Source organism: Rhinoderma darwinii, chromosome 2 (assembly GCF_050947455.1).
Source record: "Rhinoderma darwinii isolate aRhiDar2 chromosome 2, aRhiDar2.hap1, whole genome shotgun sequence".
In the NCBI taxonomy this organism is placed as follows: Eukaryota; Metazoa; Chordata; class Amphibia; order Anura; family Rhinodermatidae; genus Rhinoderma; species Rhinoderma darwinii.
This window is the reverse complement of record NC_134688.1, coordinates 208,008,879-208,022,718: the sequence shown is the minus strand read 5'-3', so window position 1 is coordinate 208,022,718 and position 13,840 is coordinate 208,008,879. Positions and strand designations below refer to the sequence as shown.

At 44.6% G+C, this 13,840-nt stretch overlaps 1 protein-coding gene across 1 annotated transcript in view; it reads right to left on the bottom strand.

Annotated features, from left to right (window-relative positions):
- Window positions 1–13,840, bottom strand: part of ABI3BP (ABI family member 3 binding protein) — a 365,114-nt gene that overhangs the window by 260,741 nt on the left and 90,533 nt on the right. Inside the window, exon 2 of the mRNA XM_075852779.1 lies at window positions 13,458–13,637. Within this exon, the coding sequence (XP_075708894.1) occupies window positions 13,458–13,637 (180 nt within the window). The remainder of the gene's footprint in view (window positions 1–13,457; window positions 13,638–13,840) is intronic.

Sequence of the window (13,840 nt, the reverse complement as noted above, 5' to 3'; positions counted from 1 at the left end):
ACATTTGTAAAGCAATTTCTCCCGATTACGGAAATACCCCATATGTGGTTATAAACTGCTGTTTGAACACTTGGCAGCCCTCGGAACCTAAGTAGCACCATTTGGCCTTTGGAGCTCAAATTTTCCTGGAATGGTTTTCAGGCGCCATGTCGCATTTGCAAAGCCCCTGAGGGACAAAAACAGTGGAAACCCCCAAAAAGTGACCCCATTTTGTAAACTACACTCCTTATGGAATTTATCTAGGGGTAGAGAGAGCATTTTCACCCAACATAGTTTTTTGCGGAATTAATTGGAAGTAGGCCGTGAAAATGAAAATCTAATTTTTTTCCCATAAAATTTAGTTTTAGCTTAGATTTTTTCATTTTCACAAGGGCTAAAGGAGAGAAATCACCCCAATATCTGTAAAGAAATTTCTCCTGAGCACGGCAATACCCCATATGTGGACACAAATTGCTGTTCGTACCCATGGCAGGGCTTAAAAGGGAAGGAGTGTTATTTGGCTTTTGGAGCTCAAATTTTGCTGGAATGGTTTGCGGCGCCATGTCGCATATATGCAAAGCCCCTGCTGGACCAAAACAGTAGAAACCCCCCAAAAGTGACCCCATTTGGGAAACGAAAGCCCTTATGGCATTTATCGAGGTGTATAGTGAGCATTTAGACCCCACAGGATTTTTGCTGAATTTAGCAGAATTAGGCTGTGAAAATGAATATCAACATTTATTACACTAAAATGTTGCATTTTTTCATGTCCACAAGGGATAAAGGAGAAAAAGCACCCAACATTTGTAAAACAATTTCTCCCGAGTACGGCAATACCCTATATGGGGTCATAAACTACTATTTGGACAAACGGCAGGGCTCAGAAAGGCAGGAGCGGTATTTGGCATGTAGATTTTGCTGATTTGAGTTTTGTGTGCCATGTTGCATTTGCAAAACCCTGAGGTACAAGAGTACAGTGGAAGCCACCAAGAAGTGACTCAATTTTAGAAACTACACCGCTCAAGGCATTTATCATTTGCCTGGACACATGACAGGGCTTAGAAGTGAAGAGCAGCATGCACATTTGAGGACTATTTTGGTGATTTTCACAGCATTGGCCCACAATTACAGGGCTCTGAGGTCAAATAGTAAAACATATCCCCAAGTAGTGACCCCTATTTTGGAAACTACACCCCGTAGAGCATATTAAGGGGTGTTGTGAACATTTTGACCACACGTGTTTTTTTATTTTAAATGAATGCGCAGCAGATGGTGCAAAGTAAAAATTGACATTTTCCACGGATATGCCATTTTAGTGCACAATATGTTGTGCCCAGTTTGTGCCACTGAAGACAAATATCTCATAAACTGTTAGGTGGGTTCTCCCGGGTATGGGGATGCCATATATGTGGACTCAGAAGGGAGGTAGCGCCATTTGGCTTTTGTAGCGCAGATTTAGCTTGGTAGTTGTTCTGTTTGGGGTTTTGCTGCTATTTCAATTTATAATGTGGGGTCATATGTAAGCTGGTCAGAATACATCAGGACATTATAAGATGGTATAATAATTTGATAAATAAATAATAATCTGCAGATGTGTGGCCAGTGTCGCACTGATAAATGGTGCCCAATCTTTGGAACACTCTGCACATTTTGTATTGCCATATTCTAAGAGCCAGAACTTCTTTATTTTTTCTCGACCGGAGCTGTGTCTTATTTGTTGCGGGACAATCTGTAGTTGTTATTGATACCATTTTTGGGGGGATATTTTGATCACTTTTTATTCCAATTTTTGGCAAGCAAGGTGACCAAAAATAAGCAATTCTGACAATGTTTTTCATTCTTTTTTTTTTTTTTTTACAGTGTTCACCGCGCCATTTTACTTTGTTCTGTATAAAGTTTTTATTATGTTTTGAAGTGTTTGCACAATAGAATCACTTTTTTTTTAAAATAATAAATTTGTTTAATCAAAAAAAGCTGTGTAAGGCAGGGGTCTCAAGCACGCGGCCCGCGGGCTGCATGCGCCCCTGGGGCTGTCATCTGCGGCCCGCGGGACACAGAGCCGCTAGTATCAGCTCTGGTCCGAGACGCTGGAATTCCCTGACATCGCTGTCAACATATGAACAGCGATGTCTGGGGCTTCCTCAGAGCCGTAGTCCCGGGCAGAGCGCTAGTACAGGCTCTGCTCCGGGACTCTGTGAAATTCCCTGACATCGCTGTCCATATATGGACAGTGTGTCAGGGTTTTCCCCAGAGCGGAGTCCCGGGCAGAGCGCTAGTATAGGCTCTGCTCCGGGACTCTGTGGAATTCCCTGACATCGCTGCCCATATATGGACAGTGTGTCAGGGTCTTCCCCAGAGCGGAATCCCATGCAGAGCGCTAGTATCGGCTCTGCTCCAGGACTCTGTGGAATTCCCTGACATCGCTGCCCATATATGGACAGTGTGTCAGGGTCTTCCCCAGAGCGGAGTCCCGGGCAGAGCGCTAGTATCGGCTCTGCTCCGGGACTCTGTGGAATTCCCTGAAATCGCTGCCCATATATGGACAGTGTGTCAGGGTCTTCCCCAGAGCGGAGTCCCGGGCAGAGCGCTAGTATCGGCTCTGCTCTGGGACTCTGTGGAATTCCCTGACATCGCTGCCCATATATGGACAGTGTGTCAGGTTCTTCCCCAGAGCGGAGTCCCGGGCAGAGCGCTAGTATCGGCTCTGCTCCGGGACTCTGTGGAATTCCCTGACATCGCTGCCCATATATGGACAGTGTGTCAGGGTCTTCCCCAGAGCGGAGTCCCGGGCAGAGCGCTAGAATCGGCTCTGCTCCGGGACTGTGGAATTCCCTGACATCGCTGTCTATGTTTGGATACACGATGTCTGGGGCTTCCCCAGAGCCGGAGTCCCGTGTAGAGCGCTAGTATAGGCACTGCTCCGGGACTCTGTGGAATTCCCTGACATTGCTGTCCATATATGGACAGCATGTCAGGGTCTTCCCCAGAGCGAAGTCCCGGGCAGAGCGCTAGTATAGGCTCTGCTCTGGGGAAGCCTCTGACATCGCTGTCCATACATCGACAATGATGTCAGGGGCTTCCCCAGAGCAGGAGTCCCAGTGATGTCAGGAGCACAGCTGGAGTCCCAGGAAGAGCCTGCTAGCGCTCTGCCCAGGACTCCAGCTCTGGGGTTGCCCCTGACATCTCTGTCCATATATGGACAGTGATGTCAGGAGCAGAGCAGGAATCCCAGGCTGAACTCACAACTCTACTATTATATCATGTACTTTACTCCAGTCAAATCCAGAGCTGCAGTCACCACTCTACTGTAACATGTTATACTCCTGTCTCATCCAGAGCTGCACTCACAACTCTACTGTAACATCATGTACTATACTCCAGAGAAATCCACAGCTACACTCACAACTCTACTGCAAGATCAGTAGATGCAGATGCAAACATCTTGTCTTATACTCTAAACAAATCCAGAGCTCCAGTCACAACTCTACTATTATATAATGTGCTATACTCCAGTCACATCCAGAGCTGCAGTCACAACTCTACTGTAACATCATGTCTTATACTCCAGCCACATCCAGAGCTGCAGTCATAACTCTACTGTAACATCATGTCCTATACTCTAGTCACATCCAGTGCTGCAGTCACAACTGTACTGTAACATCAGGTCCCATACTCCAAACAAATCCAGAGCTGCAGTCACAAATCTACTGTAGTTCGAGTGCTAGAAGCGGCTCTGCTCCGGGACTCCAGCTCTGGGCAAGACCCTGACATCACTGTGGTAGCATCTGCGGAGGGCACTGTGGCCTTATCTAGGGGCATGGCCGGCCTTAGCTATGTTCGACCAGTACGGTCGCACAGGGCGCCAGCCGCCACATGCCAAGAGGGGCGCCAGCGGGTGTGTGTATCCCCATGCCGTTGCAACTACCAGCGGGGATATACACACTAACTGCAGTCGCCTTTCCACCCGGGCGCTTCTTTACTTAGTGGCCGTCGCTACCGCTGTAGCAGCCATAGCGGCTGCTAGCGGTGATATCTCCCTGCTCTGCTGTCTACAATCGCCACTGTAGCTCCCTGAAGGAGCGGAATCCCCGTGTGGCCGGGGATTCCGCTCCTGGAGTCCTGCTTGATGTTTCTGTCCATATATGGACAGTGACATCAAGCAGCGCTCCAGGAGCGAAATCCCCGGCCACACAGGGATTCCGCTCCTTCAGGGAGCTACAGTGGCGCTATCTACAGGGGGGCACTATAGCAGAGCAGGAAGGTATCTCCCTGCTTTGCTGTCTACTAGCACCACTGTAGCTCTCTGAAGGAGCGGAATCCCTGTGTGGCCGGGGATTCCGCTACTGGAGCGCTGCTTGATGTTTCTGTCCATATATGGACAGTGACATCAGGGGAAACTCCTGAAGCGGAATCCCCGGTCATAGCATTGCAGACTCTATGACCGGGTATTCCACTCCAGGAGAAGCCAATGACGTCATGGACACAGACGACAGGAGCTTCTCCTGGAGTGGAATCGACGGTCATAGCGTCTGCAGCGCTGTGACTGGAGATTCCGCTTCAGGAGTTTTCCCTGATGTCACTGTCCATATATGGACAGAGGCATCAAGCAGCGCTCCAGGAGCGGAATCCCCCGGCCACACGGGGATTCCGCTCCTTCAGGGAGCTACAGTGGCGTTATCTTTACTGGAAGGGGGGGGGGGGTGCTATCTACAGGAGGGCTGTGGGCTGTGTGGCACTACCTACAAAGGACAACTTTGCAGGAGCGCACACAAAATACCCAGCTTTCCTGGGTATCAAAAAAAAGTGTGGAAATAAACTAAGATATAACTTTTATTTAATCTAGCTAAGAGGATTAATCCTTTACTCAGACTAAATAAAAGTTATATCTTAGTTTATTTCCACACATTTATTTGATAGCTGGGAAAGCTGGGTATTTTGTGTGCTCCTGCACAGTTGTCCGTTTTTGAATGTCTATTGCCCGCCAGCTATCAGGGTCATTTCGTAGTCCTTGCACTACCTACAAGGGGGCTGTGGGCAGTGTGGCACTACCGACCAGGGGGCTGTGTGCTGTGTGGCACTACCAACCAGGGGGCTGTGGGCTGTGTGGCACTACCAACCAGGGGGCAGTGGGCTGTGTTGCACTACCAACCAGGGGGCAGTGGGCTGTGTGGCACTATCAACCAGGGGGCTGTGTGGCACTACCAACCAGGGGGATTTGGGGCACTACCAATAAGGGGGCTGTGGGGCACTATCAACCAGTGGGCTGTGTGGCACTACCAACCAGGGGGCTGTGGGGCACTACCAACCAGGGGGCTGTGGGGCACTATCAACCAGGGGCTGTGGGCTGTGTGGCACTCCCTACCAGGGGTCTTTGCGGCACTCCCTACAGGGGGCTGTACGGCACTCCCTACAGGGGGCTTTGCGGCACTCCCTACAGGGGGCTGTGCGGCACTCCCTACAGGGGGCTGTGCGGCCCTCCCTACAGGGGGCTGTGCGGGCTTCCCTACAGGGGGCTGTGCGGCCCACTCTACAGGTGGCTGTGTGGTTCTATCTACAAGGGGGCTGTGTGGCGCTACCTACAAGGGGGCTGTGTGGCGCTACCTACAAAGGGGCTGTGTGGCACTACCAACCAGGGGGCTGTGGGCTGTGTGGCACTACCAACCAGGGGGCAGTGGGCTGTGTTGCACTACCAACCAGGGGGCAGTGGGCTGTGTGGCACTATCAACCAGGGGGCTGTGTGGCACTATTAACCAGGGGGATTTGGGGCACTACCAATAAGGGGGCTGTGGGGCACTATCAACCAGTGGGCTGTGTGGCACTACCAACCAGGGGGCTGTGGGGCACTACCAACCAGGGGGCTGTGGGGCACTATCAACCAGGGGCTGTGGGCTGTGTGGCACTCCCTACCATGGGTCTTTGCGGCACTCCCTACAGGGGGCTGTACGGCACTCCCTACAGGGGGCTGTGCGGCACTCCCTACAGGGGGCTGTGCGGCACTCCCTACAGGGGGCTGTGCGGCACTCCCTACAGGGGGCTGTGCGGCCCTCTCTACAGGGGGCTGTGCGTGCCTCCCTACAGGGGGCTGTGCGGCCCACTCTACAGGTGGCTGTGTGGCTCTATCTACAAGGGGGCTGTGTGGCGCTACCTACAAGGGGGCTGTGTGGCGCTACCTACAAAGGGGCTGTGTGGCGCTACCTACAAGGGGGCTGTGTGGTACTACCTACAAGGGGGCTGCCTGGCGCTACCTACAAGGGGGATGTCTGGCGCTACCCACAAGGGGGCTGTATGGTGCTACCCACAAGGGGCTGTGTGGCGCTACCTACAAGGGGGCTGTCTGGTGCTACCTACAAGGGGCTGTGTGGCGCTACCCACAAGGGGCTCTGTGGCGCTACCTACAAGGGGCTGTGTGGCTCTACATACAGGGGGAATCTGTGAGTGGGGGGGGGCTGATGGTAATTTTACTGTGAGTGGTGGGCTGATGGTCATTTTACTGTAAGTGTGGGGTTGATGGTCATTTTACTGTGAGTGGGGGGCTGATGGTCTTCAAGTGGTTTCCACCTCTTACCTCCAATTTAAATTAATAGGAGGCAGAAAATACCTGCGGCGCCCGTTTGGAGCTTTTTTTTCCAGCGTCTATTGCATTCGCTTCAACAGCTTAAAAAACAACAAAAAAAAGGTCAAACAAAGCTGTCAGTTGCTGAAGGAATTTTGAGGCAGATTTTTTTTGCCTTACAAAAAACGTGTGTGAACATACCCTACGAGTGTAGTGCTTGTTCTTAGCCGTTTTCTGTCTTTCTCAAAACAATTTTTGGTAGGGGGGCCCTGAGGAAATTTTGTTTTTCCAGTGCTGCCTCGAGTCCGAAAAGGTTGGGAAATTCTGTACTAGGCTACAGGGTCCCGTCATGGAGCAGCTCAGTTCGTCATGGGAACGGGGCCTAGGTGAGTACAATTTTTGTTTTTGTTTGGGGGCACTGCCTACAAGGGGGAGGTGCGGGGACTGTATGGCACGATCTACAAGGGGGAGGTGGGGGACTGTATGGGACTGTCTACAAGGGGAAGGTGTGGGACTGTATGGCACTGTCTACAAGGGGGAGGTGGGGGGCTGTATGGCACTGTCTACAAGGGGGAGGTGAGGGACTGTATGGCAATGTCTACAAGGGGGAGGTGGGGGGCTGTATGGCACGATCTACAAAAAGGAGGTGGGGAATTATGGCACTGTCTACAGGGAGGTTGTATGGCAAAATCTACAGGGGACACTATACTGTGTGGGGGCCACTAAGCGGACATTATACTGTGTAGGGGTACTACAGATGGAATAATACTGTGGGGACAATTAGAGGACAAAATACTGTGTCCTTGAAGGGGTTGTAATATATTATATTATTAAATATCATTATTATACTGTATGGGGGCACTAAAGGGGCATTATAATTTTTTTATAGGGCATTTTTTTTTAATGATGGGGTGGGGCGCCGAAAGATCATTTCGCACAGGGCACCATCTATCCTAGGGCCGGCCCTGTCTAGGGGTGTGTTGCATTATCTACAGAGGGCACTGTGGCAGCATCTACAGAGGGCACTGTGGCAGCATCTACAGAGGACTCTGTGCCAGCATCTACAGAGGGCACTGTGGCAGCATCTACAGAGGGCACCAAAGCATTATATATGCGATCAGCAGATCGCATAGTGAAGTCCCCTCGTGGGACAAAAAAAAAAAATGTAAATCAGTTAAATAAAGTTTGTGAAAAGAAAATAATAATTTACAGTCAAAATAAAATAAAAGTGGTTTTATTTAGTAAAAGTGTCAAAACAAATAACACATACACATATATGGTATCCCCGCGATTGTAACGACTTGAACAATAAAATGAACACATTAATTAAACCGCTGGATGAACGGCGTCCAAAAATAACGCAAAAAAACAACGGCAAAATTCTCTCTTTTCTCCCATTCCCCCCATAAAAAATTCAATAAAAGTTAATCTTTAAGTCCTATGTATCCCAAAATAGTGCTAATGAAAACCCCACCTTGGCCCGCAAAAATCAAGCCCACATACGGCCACATTGACGGAAAAATAAAAAAGTTACGGCTCTTGGAATGCGGCGATGAAAAACAAGTCATTTTTTTCTAAAAGGGATTTTATTGTGCAAATGTAGGAAAACATCTAAAACCTTTACATATTTGATATCCCCGTAATCATGCCAACTCATAGAATAAAGTTAACATGTTATTTACGCTGCATAGTAAACGGCGTAAATTTATAACATGAAAATCAATGCTGGAATAGCTGCTTATTTTCAATTCTCTCCTAAAATAAAGTTAATAAAAGTTAATCGATATATTATAAGCATCTAAAAATGGTGCAATGACAAAATACAACTTGTCCCGCAAAAAACAAGCCCTTATACGGCTATGTCGACGGAATAAAAGAAAAGTTACGACTCGTGGAATGCGACCGTGAAAAAACAAAAAATAATCCTTGGTCATTAACGTGCAAAATGGCCTGGTCATTAAGGGGTTAAGCAATTCATTTATTTTTTTTTATGCCATTTACACAGCTAGTTACCTGTACCCAACAACTGGTGCTAAATGACTACACTAGAAAACATGCCAACCAGGATCCCTGCGAGGAAAGACTATTCAGCCTAACAATCAAAGCAAAACATGTAAAGTGATTAAATTATCAATAGGTATTTAAAGAGGCTCTGTCCCCACATTATAAGTGGCCTATCTTGTACATAATGTGATCGGCGCTGTAATGTAGATTACAGCAGTGTTTTTTTATTTAGAAAAACGATCATTTTTGACGGAGTTATGACCTATTTTAGCTTTATGCTAATGAGTTTCTTAATGCCAAACTGGGCGTGTTTTACTTTTTGACCAAGTGGGCGTTGTGGAGAGAAGTGTATGACGCTGACCAATCAGTGACCAATCAGCGTCATACACTTCTCCCCATTCATTTACGCTGCAATAGTAATCTTATTCGATCACTATATGCAGCCACATACACAAAAACTAACGCTACTCAAGTGTCCTGACAATGAATAGACATTACCTCCAGCCAGGACGGGATGTGTATTCAGAATCCTGATACTTCTGTGACGTTTGTGGTTGATTTACAGCAGAGCAGGCGTAGTCTCGCGAGATTACGATGTAAGCTGTCATTTACAGCGAGACTACGCCTGCTCTGCTGTAAATCAAGCACAAACGCTACAGAAGTATCAGGATTCTGAATACACATCCCGTCCTTGCTGGAGGTAATGTACAGTATATTCACTTTCAGGACACTTGAGTAACGTTAATGTGTGTGTATGTGGCTGCTTATAGTGTTCTAGTAAGAACACTATTGCAGCGTAAATGAATGGAGAGAAGTGTATGATGCTGATTGGTCACTGATTGGTCAGCGTCATACACTTCTCTCCACAACGCCCACTTGGTCTAAAGTAAAAGCACACCCAGTTGGGCATTAAGTAACTCATTAGCATAAAGCTAAAATAGGTCATAACTTTGTCAAAAATGATAGTTGTTCTAAATAAAAGTCACTGCTGTAATCAACATTACAGCGCCGATCACATTATGTAGAAGATGGGACACTCATAATGTGGTGACAGAGTCTCTTTAATAACATGACCAAGTGTTGTGAGGTATTTATTGTATGCAGTGTTCTGAAAAATGAAATGTTCTTTAATTTCTAAAAATGCACATAAACTACATAGTTAAAATGTAGTTGTATTGTGCAGAAGAGTTCTGTACAGGATGAACTTTAATATGACTTGGCGCAGGGACTATTCAGCCTATTATTTTACATTCTTGAGTGATCTGCTTTAGATTTTTATAGAACTATATTTCTACAAGAATTCTAGTTCATTTCCATCATATACCATATATGTTATGTACTACAACTTTACTTAGCTATTTGCTAAATTCATCATCAGTCATTTAATTGCTTGCAGGTGACTGCGGAGAAGGAGCCAGCTGGAATTCCCATTTTACTAAATCCATAAATCAAAATGCAATGTACAAGATTCTGAATGGAAATAATTGGCATTCCTTATTCATGTTACGGATCTATGACCGTGTGCTACTATAGTACTTTTTCCAGTGGTTAGCAATTAATGCATCATTAGAGAATGTTTACAGAACTACTGGACTTGTCCAACTACAAATATTAGTTTACATGTTCTTTTTGTGTCGCTACTTTTAATAATATGTAATAAATTTAGCATTGTTGGCAGGTGAGATTTTAGAAGTGACCTTATTATCGGCTTCGTACCTTCAGGACACTGTGTAAAGGTCAGTAGGTCAGTCACTGATCTTTAGGTATTCATCTTATTAAGATCAATGGACATCTGATAATTTGATATACCTGCAGGCACGGTTCCTGATAACAACAAACTTCATACTAGTTTTCTAATCTCAATGAACCTCTCTATCAATATGCAAAGGTAAGTAGCCAATTTTATGTACAGAGAACAAAGACCTAAGGCTGGCCAGGCAAAGGTCAAAAGAAAAATTTAATTCTACTACAATCTTGGACAAGTCATGTCTTGTACAATTTGCAATTCTTATGTTGCAAAGCCATTTATTTATGGACACAGAATGGATCCTAGTCTGAGCCTGCCCAGACCAAAGGATGGATAATTAAGACCTAGCAAGTTTATTCGCTAAAAAATATATAGCTAGTGTTTGTTTGTTTTTTACAATATACAACAATGAAAACTCTATTTTTTGTCTGCAAAGCTGCCCATACACATTTGATGTTGGTTGGCAGATATCCTTCCAGATTTACAAGCAGTCTAAGATGTGTAACGGTGAGGCTACTAGTCATCACTATGCGTCTTCTCTCGGGAAATCAAGGGGGCAATTAGAATTGTTGTGCTTAATTTTCATGGCTGATCATAATGTTTTTCCATAGAAATGCCACGTCACTTAACTGAGCAGATTACTGGGCAATAATGGGGAAAAATTTTAGCCAACAGTTATTTGATCTGTGTGGCCATCTTATTACACTGCACGCTGATTCAGTAGCATACGGAAAACTCCTCTTAGGTTTAGTTGATATCCTGACTTTTGTTAACAGTTCAGGTTGGTTTTGGGATATTAAGGTATTCAGAATGTACATTTGGCACACATAATAAACTAATACTAAATGACCATTGCTGAAATGTTGTATCCTACCTGATCATTCTTACTGACCATATATGCATCTTTTTCAGGCCACAGTCTTCTAATTTCTTTTGTTCAGCAAGCTACCAAGCGATGTCCCAAAGTCATCTCAAACTGGTCTGAGAATAAGCTAACTATACTCCAATGGCACAGATCTCACCCCAGAAGAAGTCTTTTACAATGTGGTAGAATGGGAAATTGACAACATGAATACTCAGATGATAAATCTGAAGCAACTATATGACGCTGTCTTCTCAACATTGGCACTACATGCCATGCAGAAAAAACCCTGTTCTGAGGGGTGGAGTCCTTCCCAGTTCTATAAAAGGTGTCCTTAGTAAAGTCACATCCATGTTAGGAGAATTTTCCAGGTCCCATCCTAGCAGTATTTAAATGGCCAGCTCAGACCAACATATTGATGTAACCATGATGAATATTGTTACTGATTTGTACATAAAGCATTTACTACTTAGATACCTTTCAATATAGATATATGTTTAGTGCTATTATGTCTGATGAAGAAATCCAACATATTTTGAAAGCTCCTAATCTAGATATATAATTAACTATGCCACTTTAAAGAAAAAAACAACAACTTTCTACTGTGAATGCACTTAAAGGAACAGTGTCATCACAAATTTATTTTTCATATGTTAAAGATGTTAGTGCTTTATTAAAAACGTTTATATTTATTTGTGTGTTTGTGTTTTACTTTTTCTTATTATTACACTTTTTCTTCCCTATGGGGCTGCCATTTTTTGTTCCATTTCTGTATGTGTCGATTAACGACACATACAGACATGGAATACGGCAGCCACAGTCCCATAGGGACTGCGAACGGCTCCCGTCCCATCCACTTCTGTGTACGCCGTCTGTGTGGGAACTGCGCATGCGCCGCTCCCACACAGTCCAATTTGAAATTGGCGCCGTCCGGCGCCATTTTCCTGTGGACCGGAAGTCGCGGCCGGACAGTAAGATTACTACTTCCGGTCGCGGCTTCCGGACTTGTGCACTTGGACCAGCGGCAGCAGACGGAGCGGACGGGCCGGAGGGAGCCGCGGCGGCAGGAGCAGGTAAGAGATTTCAATGTATGTTCGTGTTTGTGTACGTTTATTATTGTATGTTAACCTTCTACACTGTGTGTTAGCTCAAAAAATGGCGACACACAGTGTAGGAGGTTAGACCGTTCAAACCCCTCGTTTATCCCGGCACTAGCCAGGATAAAGGAGGGGGGGATGCTGAGAGCTCACTAGAGCGAGGGCTTTTTACCCAATTTTGCAATGCTGCAATTTTGGGAATAGCTCCATCTAGTGACCAGCAATGGGAAATATTATAAATTAGAATCTAATTTATAATATTTCCTGACTCGTGAAAAAAAATAAAAAAATTTGAACAATGTTTAATCACCTACACACTAAATGTTTAATTAAAAAAAAACAACATGTTTTTCTGGCAACACATTCCCTTTAATAGTACTCAATATGTAATATCTACTGAGAGCAAGGATGTTCATAGGCATTGCAGCCCTCCACCACTCCAAGGGACATGGATTCATAAATAATTTTCTCCCCAGCTGCTAAAAACTAAACTAGCCAAGCCACAGCTCTGTAGAGGTTGTCACGGCTTTGGCAACATCTACAACAGGAAAAATGATTTGCGGCTACCAAGGTGGAAGTGAAAATCCCATGACATACTAATGCTTTACAGAGCGGAGTCCTGAAAAACATATGAGTGGAAATTGAACTAGGTAAAAAGGATGGAAACCAGTTTTTTCCCTTAAACCTTTTCCATCTTCTTGTGTTTATTTATACTTTTCCTGCTTAGATTTTCCTACATAAACTGTACATGAGCAAGATGTATTTGTCTTATAAAACATACCGTAATGAGATCTCCGCTAACCAGTGTTTAGTAACAAAATAAGTTGGGTAACCAAAGCTACATTATGGATTCTGATAGCATGTTTACTTTACATTGGATAGGTAACTAAATTACATTTTTAATACCAGTTATTCTCTTTAATTACACTCTACAAATCCCAGTCTCTTGTGGATGGTGTAATATAATGACCCTATTACCATTGCTAGGGCTTAAGGAAGATGGTGCTCACAAATAGAGGGTTTCAGGTTATAACTTGACTGCTCTGCTCCTGTAAAGGTAGCACCCTAGACCATTGCATGTCCTGCTTATGTATTAGACCATTTAATACATGACACCATGGATTTATGGTTAAGTTATAATAATTCATTTTATAATATTATAGATCTGAAAGTAACAAATTAAGAATTTTCTTAAACATAAAGGGAAACACTTACCGACATCTGTTATGTATGACTTCCCATTATCTGGCCATTGGATATACTGGTTTGTGAAATAGTTGCTACCATATCCCAGAATAAAACCTTCAAGCTTGATACTTTGATTTGGCCGGTGAAATTTCATTATAAGTGTGTCACCAGTGATGTTAATGTTGGCCTTCATATTAAGCTTCTTTACTGCAAGGAAACAATATATATATTAAATATTATAAAACATTGTTTAAAAAAAATACATGTGTGTATATATATATATATATATATATATATATATATATATATATATATATATATATATATATATATATATAGACACAGCTTTTACAATAACAGAGATGCACACTTCATATACAGTTGAGGACTGTATTGGATTAATGGCTGTT